The sequence below is a fragment of the Agelaius phoeniceus genome, chromosome 21 (assembly GCF_051311805.1).
Source record: "Agelaius phoeniceus isolate bAgePho1 chromosome 21, bAgePho1.hap1, whole genome shotgun sequence".
Classification (NCBI taxonomy): Eukaryota; Metazoa; Chordata; class Aves; order Passeriformes; family Icteridae; genus Agelaius; species Agelaius phoeniceus.
This window is the reverse complement of record NC_135285.1, coordinates 5,335,347-5,351,763: the sequence shown is the minus strand read 5'-3', so window position 1 is coordinate 5,351,763 and position 16,417 is coordinate 5,335,347. Positions and strand designations below refer to the sequence as shown.

General features: G+C 39.5%; 1 protein-coding gene across 4 annotated transcripts in view; it reads left to right on the top strand.

Annotated features, from left to right (window-relative positions):
* CDK5RAP2 (CDK5 regulatory subunit associated protein 2) overlaps positions 1 to 16,417 on the top strand; it is a 71,182-nt gene that overhangs the window by 433 nt on the left and 54,332 nt on the right. For all 4 annotated transcript variants that reach the window (XM_077189110.1, XM_077189109.1, XM_054646555.2 and 1 more), the window contains exons 3-12: positions 568 to 635; positions 4,003 to 4,113; positions 4,926 to 5,002; positions 5,736 to 5,856; positions 7,297 to 7,448; positions 8,345 to 8,507; positions 9,809 to 9,862; positions 10,270 to 10,389; positions 10,992 to 11,084; positions 12,372 to 12,590. In XM_077189110.1, coding sequence (XP_077045225.1) covers positions 568 to 635; positions 4,003 to 4,113; positions 4,926 to 5,002; positions 5,736 to 5,856; positions 7,297 to 7,448; positions 8,345 to 8,507; positions 9,809 to 9,862; positions 10,270 to 10,389; positions 10,992 to 11,084; positions 12,372 to 12,590 — 1,178 coding nt within the window. The remainder of the gene's footprint in view (positions 1 to 567; positions 636 to 4,002; positions 4,114 to 4,925; positions 5,003 to 5,735; positions 5,857 to 7,296; positions 7,449 to 8,344; positions 8,508 to 9,808; positions 9,863 to 10,269; positions 10,390 to 10,991; positions 11,085 to 12,371; positions 12,591 to 16,417) is intronic.

Sequence of the window (16,417 nt, the reverse complement as noted above, 5' to 3'; positions counted from 1 at the left end):
AACCTGCGGGAAAAACCTCAAACTCTCGGCAAAAAGGCAAAAAAAAACCCCTTTGAAGTGATGCGCTTTTTGGCGTAATGTAAGAGTTTTTAAGGCCAGCAGCTGCTGCCGTCACTGCTGTGTGCTCGCTGCCTGTGGTCATTAGGGCTTTCAGCCTTATATAAGATGATCAGCGGTTTTGTGCGGCGTGTACTTAAAATACTTGGAATATCCATTAGGTCGTGCTGCCTGGTCACATTCTGCTCAGGGTTAGGGGAGTTGCACGCTGTGCATCATCCAGTTCTTGCCCTGAGGGTTTATTGACAGTGCACCTCACATAGCCTAATTCCAGTGTACATCATAATTTAAATGTGTGATGGAATTCGGGAGTTTAAGTGATAGACAGCTTAGCGTGATCAGAAAGGAATGTAGATACTGACATGTAATGTAAACAGGGGGCCAAGCAGTGCCTCTCTCACTTCCCTAAAGGTTTTATTATGTTTAGATTAGTGTAGACCTTTGCCAAATTGAAACCCTACTTAGAGAGATTCTGCTGTCTGAACTTGTTCTGTGTTCTTTAATGTGTAGTAGTACCAGATGTGGCAGAAGACACAGTCTCACCAGCTCGAGCTCGGACCATGAAGGACTATGAAAATGTAAGCAGAACTTTTAATGTAAGACTCGGTGACAGATTTATGGCCAAAATATTTCCAGCGTGCTGGCTGAAGTGTTGACTTTTAGTTTGTTTCAGTTGGTCACATCTTTTGGAGGTGTGACCAGGTGAATGTCCCTGTCCATGCTTTGAAGCTCCATTTCTTAAGTGTTGCTTTCAAAAACTGAGGCAGGAATTTGTTGTTCAGAGCAGCCAACTGCTGCGCTGAAGTTGTGAAACAAAATTGGCACCCTCTGCTCAGAAGTTCCTGCAGCTCACCAGAAACAGCAGAACTTAGTTTGCACATCTGTTGCTGATTTATTTCAGGGAAGCATCAAGTTTATTTTCATTTAGGTTAGTGTGGGATTTGGCTTTTTAATTCATTGACTGCAGTATAATGCTTTTAACTTTATAGTATGAGTGTGCTTGGAATGCTTGTGTTGTAGAAGTCTAGTATCATTGTGATAATCCTGTAGAAAAAAGTATTTTGGCACTTACTAGAATATAAAGGAAAACATTAGATTTTTAAAATATGTTAACTGTATTGGCTTTTTAAATTGCATAAGACACTTGTTTATGTCTGCTGAATGCTGATTTGATTGGGCTGTGTTGCAGGACAACTTCCCGTTCAGGACTAGAGTGAAAAACTTTTCAGGTATTTATTGTTGTGTGAAGAAGCTGCAGAGGGGAAGGCAATCTAAAATCTCTGAGATGATTGCTACAGACAGAGGCTGTGGCTGCTGCCTTTGGGCTGTGCCAAGAGTCTGCAGTTTCAGTGTGCTGCTGCTGCTACCTTTTGTGGCAATGCTGCCTTTGAAATGAGTGTTTCTTACAAACTTTCAGTTTCTTGTGGCCTTACATCCTCCCTGCTCTTTGCTCAGAATTTAAAGCTTGTTTTGGAAAGCTTTGGGTGAAGGATGTTTTTTTGCAGTTTGTATCTATTTCCCTTTCTCTCTTTTCTGTGTGTTGGCTGGGGTAGACAGACACTGCCTTGGCATTGGTATGTGCTTAAAATCTCTTACTGTGATGTGTGCCAAAGGCCTCAGTCCAGAATATACATTTTGCTAGTGGTTTGTCTGCAGGGTTCCTGGGCACAGGGAAAAAAAGTTGCAGAAAGAAGGAGAAATCTGTTGCTGTTTGTCCTGTGTGATGTAGAGCAGGGGCCTCCCCACAGGTCTGGCATCCTGGTATGCTCAGACCCCTCCTATTAAACTGAGCTGTAAAACTTCCCATGGGATGAGAACTTTTATGGATGCCAGCAGTGTGATGTAGCTCAAAGATCCATTGCCATGAAGGAAGAAGAATATACATTAAACACCAGTAAACTTATTTCTGTAACTCTGTTATTCATACAGGCTGTAAGAAGGATGTAATGAAAAGAATGAGCTCTGGCCTTGTAGCTCAGAGAGAACAGGATGGATATAAGGACCCTTAAGTGGGCTGAAAGGTGGATCCATGTAGAAAAGATCCTTTAATGTTTATACCTGGAGAAGGTGCTGAGCTGGATAATGTTGGAGGTGCAGGTTTTTGAATTATTTATGGTGTCCCACATTGTTGCAATGTGGTGGTAACCATTCTATCATAGCAAACATGATTACATGGGCAGAGTGAAAAGCATCTCTGAGGAGGATCTTGTTATGGGAAATGAGGTGTTCAGGAGCAGAAAGGGTGATGGGTATCAAATAAGGGAGCTGGGTAATAATATTTGTGGGATTCTTTCTTGTCTCTCCAAACCCTCTTAGAGTTTTGCTGTGAATCTAAAACAGCCTTTATAGTTGGAAACTTTTCTGCTGTGAAACCACAGCCACTGCTGACAAATCCCTTTTGAACAAAACTGGCTCCATGCAGACTTGGAGTTAATCTGGGCTAGGATTTGCTGCCATGCTGCTCATGCTGTGGAATATTCTGTGCAGTATGTATATCAGTCTTGGTTTTCATTCCTTTTGTTTAAATACAGGAATCAAAATGCATAAAAGAATTAAGATTGAGTCTTCAAATGCATAAGTTCAGAAGGTTGCTTTTAAAATCTTTTTGCAGTGTGAGCTTTCTCACATTTTACATGTTTTCTTTCATGAAGCAATAACTTATAAATTGTCTGTGTGCTCTAACATTCACCCAAGAAACTGAACATCAGAGATGACATTTGTTTCACTCCTTGGTTTGTGATTGCATAGTCTGTTTCATTTGCCTTTTGAAAATATTACCCTTAATCACTTTGGTTTATCTCTGTTGCCACTGAAATTAATGTAACAAGAGTTGTGAAATGCTGAATTCTTTTGAAATTATTTTTTCCTTTTGACTCAGAAATATATCGAATGTAGGGAGACTAATTAGAAGTTCAGCTGGTGCAACTTCAAAGTGTTTTTGTCACTTGGACTTTTTTCTGAATGAGCAGGGACTGCTGGGAATGATTTACTGACAAGTTCCTTCAGGGTGTGGGAGTGAGCCACAAAGTTTATGTAGGATTTTCAATTGCTCAGATGATTTTCACTTTTGTGAATAAGGATGAGGCAGCTTTCTGGGCAGGGGTTATTAAACTGAACAGTTGTTTGCAGATGCAGGTTCTGAGTGCAGTTACAGAAAGTAATCTTGGGTTTCACAAGCCAAATAGTTTGGAAATTGTATTGCTAATAATTTTTACAAATAGCACTGTAGTGTTCTGGAAAAGCCTACATAAATATTTTATTAGTAGCTCTGTAACATATTAGATTTCCATTTACTGAAAGCATCTGGCAGGGGACATAAGTCTTATTTGAATGAATGTTTTATGCTTCATCTCTTAAAAAAATTTAGAGGGAAACTCCTTTCTTTAATGAAACCATCAACTAAGTTACTGCTTCTACAAGGAAGGTTAAAAGTGATAAGCAATTTTCCCCCAAAGAATTGCACTCTGAATTATGGGATGGGATAAAGGTTTTACTGGTGTTCAAATGGGATCACTTGTGTGCTTGTGGCTTTTCTTGCTATGAATAAAGTTACCTGGGTCCTGTTAATGAAACTGCCTTCCCAGGCTTTTGCTCTAGAAAATATTTCTGTTTCAAGATGAAAAATGTATTGTGTCTTGCATTTTGTTCAAGTTTCATTATTTAGAAGAATTCCTTAATGTTGTTAGATTAAAAAATCTCTCCTGAATTCTTATTGTGTCAAGTCAGTCAGTATTTTGATGCTTTAGGGAATAGTTCAAAGAGCTCAGGGCTGTTATATATTTAATTAATACCTTTACAATTGCACATACATGTGTGTCACCCATATGAGTTTAACTGTGTCGAGGATGTGGAATTCTGGTCTTGCACTGGTAAAAGCAAAACTATTGGAGGTTAGGATTTTTCCTTTTTTTTTTCCTTTTTCTCATTATCTTTCTTCTTTCACAGCAAATCACTGATCTGAAAAAAGAAAACTTCAACCTGAAACTTCGTATTTATTTTCTGGAGGAGCGAATGCAGCAGAAGTTTGATGGTCCCACTGAAGAAATCTACAGAATCGTAGGCATTTAAAAACATTTCCTGAAACTGTATCTCTTTTGAAGAGTTTGTTTTGTTTTATTTGTTTTTGCCTCTTTCACTTGCTTTTAAGTCTTTTTTTGTCATTGGAAATTTTGGTGTGATTATTTTATTTTGACCTTATCCTTTTCAATAATAACTTAAATTTAAAGTGACTTAAACAGGTGCTTTCCTCAGGTCTCTTTTCCATAATGAGATGGAAACTTGAGTCTCTCTTGATGCATATTTCAGTAGTTAAGAACATAAATTGATGTTTGGGTAGATCATGGTTGCAGCTGAATATTGCTGCCTGGTCTTCTCCACTGGTGATTTTGTTGTAATTGCTGATGTGTTGAATTGGTGTTTGTCAGCTTCCTGGCCAAGGAGTTCTTTGTACAATTACATCATGAGAGGTTTCCTCAGGCTATAAAACAAAAATTCTGAATTACTAAAAACCTCTGTAGTTGATAAAATCAGGTTTTGAAAAGAAAATAATATATCTTGTAGCTTAAAGAAGAGATATGCTTGGAAACCCTAGAAACTCCCAAACTGAAGTGCAGTACTCCCTATTAGAACAGTTAAATTTGTGAGCAGGGGATTTGTATTGCTTGAGTGCAATGGTCCTTAATGCTATTGATGTTTCTGGAAGGCTTGAACCTTGCAAAATATGTCTTTTAACAGCTAAATGTCTATTCTTATCCCAATGATACTTTGTATTTGCTGGTCCAAGCAAAAAGTAATCTACACACTGCCACTAACTTTTGGGATGGATGATCTTCCAGTTCTTTGCAGATATTTTCATTCTTTTATCACAGAACATTGAGCTGAAAGTGGAGATAGAAAGTCTGAAGCGTGAACTGCAGGAGAGGGAGAAGCTGCTCATCAAGGCCTAGTAAGCACCAGTTTATTTCTTGATGTCCATTTTTTAGGATTTGTTTCTATGTGTTTCTGTGTGCTTTAGGAACTGGAGGATCTTAAGGGCACTTATTTAGAAATGTCTGGTTCAAAACTAATCCAGGCTGGCAGCTGTTGATTGCCCCATGGCCTCAGTTGCAGTGGAATTTTCTTTGTTTTCCTGAAGCAGATGAATTTTGTTTGATCTCTCTAGGATGCTCAAAGGGTATTGCTGTGATTTGAAGGGAACTTTGCACAAGGTCATGCTAGAAAGCAAAATTTATGTGGCAGTCATGAACAAGTGGTGTTGAGTAAGGAGACACTGCCTGTTCTTTTCTCACAAGGTGTTAACAAATACTGGAAAGGCAAATGGAGAGATCTCAGCAGCTCTGTGTCTTCAGTTTATTCCAGTGCTGCTTCCTGTAGAAAACACAGCTCTGCTGAAGGCTTTATAATGTATTTGGAAGCTTTAGAAATAGAAAGGAAATATTTCACTTTTTCATCGTACATCTAAAATGCTTCTTTAGCCACTGTGCCAAGGCTTTTATGGGGAACTCACAGCCAGCACCCAGATTGCTGCATAGTCTGTAGATGTTTGTATTGAACCTTAAAGTGAAAAGCAGGTACAGAGAAGGTGGAAGATGCTTGAGCATCATCCATCAGCCTCTGGAACCTGAAGTGTTTTCCATGTTGATGTGCACTGGGATTTATGTCTGTGCTATTTCTCTCAGTAAGGCAGTTGAAAGCTTGGCCCAGGGTGGTGATGCTGAAGTGCAGCATGGGAAGGAGGCACAAAAGAAGATGCAAGAGATGGAGGAAATGCTGACTGGCAGAATAAACCTTCTGGAAGAGGTGAGTGACCACAGCTGAAGGAATAATAAGGAATCACTGCTGTCTCTGTACTGTTATCTGAAATTTGATATTGTGGTCAGCATATATTTTCATAATGTCTTTTTTCATTCCTCACTATCTGTGAGGAATATCTTGAGACAGTTTATTCCTGTATTTATTGTTGAGCTCTGGTTACTTTACAGGGATATTGTAGTGTAAAGGGAAGGGACCCACAGGGATGATTGAAGTCCATTTAAGTGAGTTCCTTCAAGGAGCAGAAAAGAGGAATTTGCATGACCTCTTATTCATTTTAGTGGAACTGGGGTTTCTGAAAGCATTCTTTGTGCTGTTGAACTGGTAGAGGAGTCCTTAAATTGCTTCCTTTATCCCAAATCAGGCAGTCAGGCTGGTGTTTTCCAGATCTGATAGGTTGAAGAGCAGATTTTCTGATCTCATGGTGATGGGGTATTTTCTGTAGCCCAAAGGTAGTGTTGGCCTCTGACATTAATTTTATTCTGCTTATGAATTCAGACCCTGCAGTGTGGTTTTAGTCACAGGTTTACACAGCACCATGTAATTATACAGATCTAGGGAGTGCTAACAAAGATTAATTTCCTTCAGAGTTCTTGACTGACAGGTGAATGTTGGCAAAACAGCTTTTCAGGAGAGGAGTTGAGTGGGGAGGTTCAGGGGTGAAGGAGCTTTTCCTCTCCCCCAAAAAGATGCTTTTTAGTTTAGATGTGAAGGCAAAGGGGGAATGGCTACAAGGAGGCTTTTATTTCATAAATTGGGTGAGCACAGCAGGGAAGCTTGCAATGTAAAAATGAAGATCTGAATCAAATTTGATGTAGTATATGGCAAGTTGTTTTGTGTGTCTTTTTTTTGGTGTTCTCCATCTCTGTGAGTTGGGTCACCCAGAGGGAGTTGACTGAAATCTCTGGCTGTTATCTCCATTTCTTTTGCTGTTCAAGAGAAAAATGTCTGGTTCATACTTTATCAGTTCCTGCAAAATATTATAAATGATGTTGGAGAGAGTTCCAATTAGCTACAGTGAGCTTGGGAATATTAATTTTATTGAATAAAAAAGTCCTTCTTTAACCTCTTTCATTTAAGTGTAGCTATTTATTATGATAGTGGGAGGACAGTGGGACAAAACCATTTTATAATTGCTAAATCTAAAACCATAGCATAGGGGCCCTTTTGTTTCTAGTTCTGCTATCAGTTAGGGTATTTTTTATTTCTTTGAAACAAATTTCCTTTCTTTCTGTACTGCAGAAAGTGGATTAATCTTAAAAATGCAGACACAGAGTTCAGAAGCATTTACAAAGAACTTGAAATACTTGGTAAAAGTTCCTAAATTAAACTTCCTGACATATGTTGGGTAGAAGAAACTTCAGTATGTGAAAAAATTCATGAGCATTTAGTTCTTAGAGGCATCAAGATTGTGTGTTTTCATTTCAGAATCTTAAAGCTGCCCAAGAAGAGGTGGCAAAAGTCCTTGCAATGGCAGAGAAGGAGAAAGCTCTGAGAATTGCTGCTGAGCAGAAACTTGCTTCAATTATCAATGCCCCTGCCAAGGATGTGGACAAGGTTGCAGAAGCTGAGAAAGACAGGTCAGAAGTGTTGCCAGTAATGTTTCTGCCTGCTGGAATTCTTTATTGTTAAAGTGTGAAGAGTCAGCACAGCTTTGGCTTTGATTAGGTTGGTCTTGCCCTTGGGTACAGGAGAGTTGCTGGCCACCCATGGAGTGAATGGCAACACAGCAACCAGTTCAGTGCTCTGTGGAGCAAAGTCATCTTTAAAAGTTCCCTGAAAGCCTGAAAGGGTCAGGATGTGTGAAACATAAGCTCATAGGTCAGGTTGGTAGATTTAATGGGAAGAGAAGCACTGTTAGAAATACAATCCAGGCTACAGAACACAAGGAATCAGTGATGGCATCTTATCCTGCAAAGTTTTCATGTGTAACACTCAAGTCTGCCAAAAAACATCATTATTGTTCTTGGAATACTGGGAGTGTGAAGATGTGTATTGAGAGAAGACAACATCACTGACCTGACTTGTTTTTAGTATGGTTTTTTGGGGTTTTTTTTTGTTTCTGTGAAATGAGAACCACTTAGATACAAATTTAGATGAAACTGGCTTCTGGAGAGACACTTGCTGAAGGCACATAAGGATGTGGTGTGGGCTAAGAAAGGAAATAGATTAATAAGGTTTTTGTGTGTGCTGTAAAGGACAATGTAAGTAAAATATAGAAACTTAACTGTTGATATTTGAAGTGGTATTGGAGGAAAATAAGAATGAGCACTTTGCAAATAGCTCAACCCTGTTTGCTTATGTTAAAGTTACAGCCCATTTTCAGGTGTGCCAGGGTTATGAAAGTCCTTCCTTAAGTTCTACAAGTATTGTCTTGAGTCCTCATTTAGGAGAGTTGTGTGCAAGATTCACTGCAATGACTGGAGAATTGGTGGTAGATGGTGCAAGATTAATACTTTAAATCTTGTCATTTTAGACTTATAGAGCAACTGAATCTGTCACTGAAAAGTAAAGAAGCTCTAATTCAACACCTTGAGAAGGAAAAGTCTCAGAGTGGATCTTCTGATGGGAACTTGCCAGCAGAAAAAATCAGAGAACTTACCATTGCCTTGAGGCTTGAAAAGGATAGTGAGATAGAGGTGAGGGCACTGCCTGATGAATTATGTTATAAATCTCATGGGGGGTAGGATTTTAAAGGTTTTATGCATGACTCTATGTAAGTGACATCAGCCAATTTTTTAAAATATTATTTCCTCCTCCATTTTCCAGTTCCTTACCATTCATGGGTTATGCTTGGCTTGGTGGGCAGTATTCATCCTTATTTATCCATTCCCTCAGTGAGAGGTTGTGTTTCCCACTGACTTGATGCCTGTGGAATAGACAGAGTGCAGTTGCTTTACAGAGGTATATATTAGAGAAATCCTAGATGTTAATAGATCCCTCACTGGATGACATAACTGCTATAAAAGTTAAGAATGTGACTTGAGAATTTGTTCTTGGGAAGTGTCTCTGCTGTTATGGGCTGACAAAAAAGCTGTGGTAAGGGAGATGGACATAAAAACCTCTCATGAAATAAAGTGCAGGTTTGCCCTTTAGCTTACAAAAGGTACAAGCATCAGTCTTCTATTTCACTTGGCTCATAAATAGGAAGACAGAAATCCTGAAAGCTGGAATGTAGAAACAGGGCCAGAGGCTTTTTGTCTTCTTTTTTTTTCCTATTGGTTATTCAAAGACAAAATTAAAGCTGGCAGAATTAAGAAAGTTAATTATGGAGGCTGTCAAGCATCTGAGATTTTTTCTTCCCTTTTATTTTGAAACTTAATATTGCTCAGCTCAGTACATAGACACATTTTTTGTCTATGTCAAGAAACTTTTATGATTGCATTGATTAGAGGCAGTAAAAGTTTGCAGTTCTGGGTGATCTTGCAATTAAATCTGTGCCAGGAAAGCCTCCCCTGGTTTCACAAGAGTATTTGTGTGTCAAGGTGAAAACAGCATCATCTTTAATCATTTCACAGAAGGTGGACAGAGTGCATATGATCATTTGGGGGGCAGTATTGGAGAAAAAAATCTGATGAATACCTTTGCACAACTCTGGTTTTATGTATGATTACTTTTCTAAAACAAATAATTCTGTCACCTCCCCAGGGAAAAGTGCTAATTAAAATCTCTCTTGATAAAAGCATCTTGCTGACAAAGATAAATGTCACATAAAAATGCACCTCTATTAACTCAGCAAGTGCAGTTGTTCTGTCTCATGCATAGAAGAACATGTTTTGAGGGTTTTTGTTCTATTTTCTTTTTTTTTCTTCTTAGTTTTGACTGGCTTATTTCATGCCCAGGGTTTTTAAGCTCATTTTGCTTCACTTTAAGGCTTAATGAGTGTATTTGTGTTGAGAATGAATGAAAAGGGGCCATAACAACTGTTTTGTTCTTGTAGGCTCTTAGAATGGAGCTTAAAAATGAGAGAAATTCCTTTGAAAAAAAAATTCAGGTAAGTTCCAGTTTTGCTCCTGTTTCCTTGACCCCTTTCAGTGTGCTCCCTCTGTTCTCCTTTCATAGGCACAGGAGGCCTTGACTCCAAGGGAAGCAGAGCAGGTCCTCTGTTAAATTCTCTTTTATATGGGATGACAGGAGCACCCCTCCTGTTTTTGAAGCAATTTTCAGTAAAGCTGATAGACACACTCATCAAATATTGAAGCTGATGCTCGTGGCCTGCTCCCTTCTTATACAATACTCCAGGCACTTCTTTAAGATGCTGCCTCTCATTTTGGGAACTGTATTTTATGTTGCTAATCTGACTAATAACCTCCAAGAACTCTGAGGGAGTGTACTTATTAATGTGCAGTTACAGTGTCTCTTAGTGGGAAGTTAATGCAACTTTCACATAATCTAATTTAGTCACTGCAAGAAGAGCTGCAAGAGAGAGAAAATGAGCTTGCTGTGGAAAAGAAGAATGGTTTGAAAAGGGATAAAACTATCCAAGGACTAACTGTTGCCTTAAAAGCAAAGGAAAAAGAGGTGAGGGTCATTATGATCTTGCTGGTTTGTTGAAGTGCCACAGAGGGAGGGAGGGTGTTGTGTGTGTGTGGCAGGTCTGATCTCACTGGAACCATGAGGAGGCTTTGAGTGGGTCCCTGTCACTGCTGTCACCTCTCCAAGCAGCTCTGCTTGTCTGCAGTTTGGGCTCTTGGACTGAAGGAGAGAGGAAGAGGAGAAAGTATCAGTTAAGTATCTTCCTCCCTTAAGAGGCTGAAAGAAAAATGTTTTCAGCTGCATACTGATTTTTATCAGCTCTGAGCACCATTTAGAAGATCTGAGGGGTATTTTATGTTGTTGAGTAAGTGGAGCTGTCAAAGGCAGCTAAAATGAGAGAGGTCAACATCAGCTGAAATTCAGATTGTGTGGAAGAGTGGGAAGTACTTCACTTGAGTGATAGGCAGTCTAGTGAGTATATAAGAGCAAGAATTTCTTTATATAAAATTTACTATGATGTATTTGGTGTTCTTGTAAGTGTTTTGTGTAGTTGGATGAATGTTTAATGAGATGGGGTAGAAATTACTGCATTGCCATCCCTTGGAAATAACTTTTCCTACATAATATTCATTTCACTTTATTTAAAGAATGAGGAGCTGGCTTCTGAAATTGAAGAGTTAAATGCTTCATTGGCTAAGGCAAGAGAGGCAACTCACAAGGCACATGTCCAAAAATTCAAGGTAAGAACAAGCAATTTGTTGTGATTTCCCCCCTTCCTGCTCCTTCCTTCTCTGTAAATCCACACAGCAGGCAGTGCTTGCTGTCTTCGAAAGCAGAGGAATGGAAATCTGTTTAAAATGTTGTTTTAAAGTTCTTAGTGTTTATTACTTTGAAAAAAAATCCTAAATAAAATTATTTGAACAATAGAATGTTAAAATAACTTACCTTGTTTCTCCTTCTTGTTTTTTGGATTTTTTTATAATTCTAAACAAATTGAGAATCTGCTAATGTAATAGCAGAGTAATTTAAAAATAAAGACACAACTATCTGGGGAGCTGAGGTTTTCTTGAGCTTTTTTCCCAAAATTATGGTGCCAGCACAGGCTTCCTATTAGAGTTGAACTGGGTGTGAGACACCTGCTTGGATTTATTTATATGTGAATAAACGTGAAACCACTTTTATTTATAAAACACCGGAATGTTATTTGTGAAAATGTGAATTAGTAATGCTTTTTGTGTGTGTGTGTGTGAAGGAGAAAAGGGACTTGATGATTTTTTTAAAAAAGTTCTGAGTTTAAGAAGTGTGCAACTGATCCCTGCTGCCCACAGAGCCCACGCTGCAGAGTGAGTCCTGCTCCTCATCACTCTGCTCCTTAGCTCCAGCCCTGAGCTGAAGGCAGCTCTCTGTGAGTAAAAGGTGCTGCAGAGCCCTCTGCTCCTGTCACCTCTGCTCTGCTCCAGGGCCACTTGTAGCAGTGTGTGGTTGAGCACAAAATAGATCTGTGCCAAGGGGAAGGGTGCAGTCACCGTCCCAGAAATGTGCAGCTGTGGCACTTGGGGATGTGGGTTGGTGCTGAGCACGGTGCTGGTGCTGGGCTGGCAGCTCTACTCCATCCTAAAGGTCTTTTCTAATCTTAATTCTGTGATTCCATGAAAGACTCAGTAACTTCCTGCCCTAGTCCAGATTGCAACTGGACTCTAGTCCAGAAATAGTTGGATGTAATTAAAGCTCTGTGAATCAATAATACTGCCATGACCTTGTCTGCACTGTGGGCTCCTTTGCATGTCACCCTTTGTCTCATTCTTTGTCACTTGAAACTTCCTCAGCCTGCCCTGAGGAAGTTTTGTTACATCACTAGAGGAAGTTTTTAGTGTTACACTTTCCTTGTTCTGTCGTTTCACTGTTTCTTTGCCCCCCAGTTCTGATAACACTGGGAAGAGGAGCAGGGCTGTGGGATGCAATGGTGGTAAAGACTCCCAGGCTCCAGAAAACCCCTTCTGGAGGCTGAATGCTGTTGTGTGTTTCAGGGTGCTGCAGATTACCAGGCTCTGCTGATGGAGAAGGAGACTCTGCTGGCAGAGCTGCGCTCAGAGAACCTCACCAAGGACGCTGAGAACCGCAGGCTGCAGAGGATCATTAAAGTCACTGGGCAGGAGCTGAGTGATCTGAATTTGGAAAGAGAGAAAATGGAGAAGGAGCTGGATGAAGCACAACTGCAGAAGAGCAGAAGTGACAAAACCATTAATGTTATTATCACGTTTTTGCTTTATTTCCTAAAGTCTAGAAATCATTCAGTGCTTTAGCAGGTCCTTTTCTAACTAAATTAGGTTTTTAATTTAAATAACTTTTGGGAAGGAAATGCCTGACACTGTCTAATGCTGTGTGTGAAGATTGAGGAAAATTCTGGCCCATAATCTGCACAGAATAATATTTTAAATATAATTTTGATAGTTAGGTCCTAGGGAAAAAAACCATTAACCTTTAGAAATGGTAACTGGTTACTGTTGGTCCAGTTTTTCTGATGGGAGAATCTGAACATCAGGATGATGTATGTTTACATTTCTGCCATATTTTTCCTGTTGCATGTCTATAGATTATCTTAAATTTCACTACTTAAACTTTCTTCTAATTGTGACCTGGAGTCAAACCTCAGCCTGCTCTCTGCTCTTCTAGCAGGGTTACTTAAAGGCTGTATATTAAATAACTTCTGCTTGTAAAAGACCCAAAGCACAGGATTAATTGATCACAGTTTAACATAAAAATGAGGTGCTGTTCATTAATTCTGCTGCTTCGTATTCTCTTGAGGGTTTTTACCTTGCTGTGGGCATTCAGATGAGCTCTCCTGCTCCCAGCACTCACAGCTGATGCAGCAAAGTGAATGACCAAGTTTCTCCTTTTCTTCATTTGGAAAAAGGATGCACCTTCTGCTGAGGCTGTGACACAAACCACTTCTCACCTGAATGCTCTGTCATGTGGATTTTGTTAAAGTCTTCTCACCATTGCTTCCACGAGGGCAGCATTTGCATAATGGGCAGAGTCCTGCTTGCATCCACAGTCTGATCCTCCTCAGTTAGGGATTAGTCTCCTGCTCTATTAAATTACATAAAAGATTTAATGAGCCTGTCTTTATTCACTAGATGTTTTGGTTCCATTATTAAATAAGGACCTTAATAAAGCAGGGAGACGTGGAAATTGCTGCTCCTGCACTATTCCTATAAACCAGCAGAGGGGTCTCTTTACCTACAAATAAATGAAGTTCCTCTCCCCCTCCTACTCCCAATTTAAGGCATTTTTGTTTGATTGTCAACTGTGGTTTGGCTGCCATCACAAAATCTCTATCTTTGGTGTGCTTTGAGATTTCTTTGGGGCGTTGATGTTAAGGAGAGCGAGAACAGATCGCTGCTGTCAGTAAAACAGCCACAAAGAACATTTATTGATTTGAAGTATTTTATATTTAACTGTCTTCTCTATTCAGATTTTTTTTTCATCTTTCAGGGCAGCTAGAATATAACTGTACAGGAAAGACAGGAAAAATAGGACTGAGGAGGGAGTTGCTAGGGGATTTGAAGTTAGCTGGATTACAGAAGCCCTGTTTGACTCCATTATGTCCAAGTTTTTCATGTAAAGATGAGCTCCTTGGGGAAAAGCATTCCTGCCAAAAGATGAGCAGTCTTATAAAAATTATATCCCTAACCTATTTCCTACTCCTTGCAGAACAGCTGCTTCAATTTCAGAGCTGCAAGTACATTGGATAGAACCACATTGCCTGTGAAGTGTTGCCCATTAAGTAGTAGATATGTGGGAGTTAAACAATATGCTGTGAGATTTTGCTCTTTGACAAATAGGAGACTGCTTCAGTGATCTGCTGCAAACTTTTTATGAGACAGCCTTAAAAACTCAGTTCTATTTATGCTCCAAGATGCCTATTCATCAGTGTTTCTATTTTGTTGGAATAAAGTTAGCAAAAAAGTGTATAAACTGTAGAAAATGCCCTCAATTTCTGTAATGAACTGCTTCCCTAGCTCTTCACTCATTCACAGGGAAATTTGCAGTGACTTCCCATATACTATAATTGGGTGTAGCAGGTAATGCTAAATTTTTGCATATATTCATTAAAAAACCCAAACACCCCAACAAACAACCCCCCCTAAAATGTATTTCATGGCCTGCTGTAAACCCAGTTAGTCTGGGCGTGAATTGGGCATTACTGTTCTGGAGGGGAAGAAGGTGAAACTCCAACAAGTGAGATTGTTACATGTGAGCTGATCATCCCCATCACAGACTTGGTCCAATTTTAGCAGTTTCTTGGATTAATGGGTTTAGATATTCTTGAACCATGTCCCAGCCTTAGGGTGGGCAACTTTAAAAGGTATCTGAAAGAGCTTTTAAAGCTCTTTCTGTTCTGTCCTTTCCAAAAGCTGTTGTTAAGCATCACTATCAAGATGCTGTTAAACATCACTTAAAGCTCTTTGGAACAAGAAACTTTGGACTTTTATTTTTACACACTGTTGGTGAGGAATGAACATCTCATCCTTGATGTTGTTCATGGCTATCATGGTGCTGTGCCTGTAACAGGGGTGGAATGCTTCTTCCTTGAGAAGTTTGTTCAAATTTACATGACTAAACACTTCACATTCTCTCTCCAGGCCTAAATGTAGACAGTTCAAGTGTATTTACTAGATATTCATATTTGATCAGTTGGTTGGGGAAATGCATAATAACTCATTAGGCAGAATTTATTATTTAGTCTTCCTAGCTGTAGTTTAGCCTGAGAGGAAGGTTTTGGAGCTTCACAACTTAATTATTCACCAAACTGGTTTTCATCTGACAAGGAGGGGGAGGCATCTGCTCCAGCCTTCTATATTAGAGTGTTTCACATTCATTTTTCTTAGTTCAGCTATCATTAATCATAGGAAAGTCTCTTGGGGAAAAGGTTGGCAGAGAGAATTGCAAAGTTTATGCTCTGAGAGCTGTAGGTACTATATTACCCTTGCAAGTCAATGTATAGAAAGCAATAGATTTTCTCCCAGACAATTTGAGTGGTCAATGAGTTCAAGCAGCCCGCTACAGTGATGGATAGTTTGGTGTGTTACACAATTCCAGCTCATGCAAAGAAGGTAATTTTCAGTCTCACCTTTAGCTTGCCTTGGGAAGGATTTAGGGAGTTCTGAGGGCAGAAATAGGAGAGGCAAAGTTATGTGCAAATTGGAAATTTCACACAGGCTGTTCTACTTTTTCCACAATTACATCCCTTGTCAGTCCAGCTCTTCCCATAAACCTGCCCATTACTGAGTTCTGCTGTTTTAGGGCAGAAATCTGGTTTCTGCACCTGACAGGTGCTGTGCACCAGGAGGACTGAGATGAGATAACAGGTGGAGTACAGTTGTTGCAGCAGCATCTTTCTAACTCTGCATGTCTGTCACCTTCAAGCTGCTTCTGCTTTTCACTAAGAGTCACAGTGTTGGTCACTTGAAGTTGCAGGCCAGATGAAAAGTCCCCTGAAGTTTAATTACAGGTAATGTGTCAGTTCAAGCCACTCAGTAACATGATAGTATAAAAATAACATTTAAAAAAGCCAAGGAGTGACCTTTGCAGCACAGGGAATGTGATAACACTGCTGTTGATCCTTTGCTTCCAATTCCAGTGCTGTGTGGGAATAGGTTTAATGTGACCCACTTGAAGAGTTCCACAACTTGGAGCCAAAAGCCTTTGCAATTATCAGAGCTTCCCACTGCAGTTTGTATTTATAGGCAGCAGTTAGGGAAAAACAGGAACATATTGGAGAGTTTGGGTATCTAGACAAAACTTGGACCTGATTCTGCTGTTCTTCAGTTTTCTTAGTCAAGCAAGTAGTTCTTTTGCTCCTGAAAAAAAACCAGTTTGTAGAACTGAGGGTCAGGGTGTAATCATTCTTTGAATAACATTTGAGGGGGTTTTGGGAGCTGTTCGGTGTTTCTTAGCTGAAACCTGGAGATGAAGCTAAAATGAAGTAAGTAAACCAAAAGGCTTTGTAAATGACATTTTGCATTTAATGTGCAAAATAAACAGAAATAAAACAGTGAAGTAATAAAGT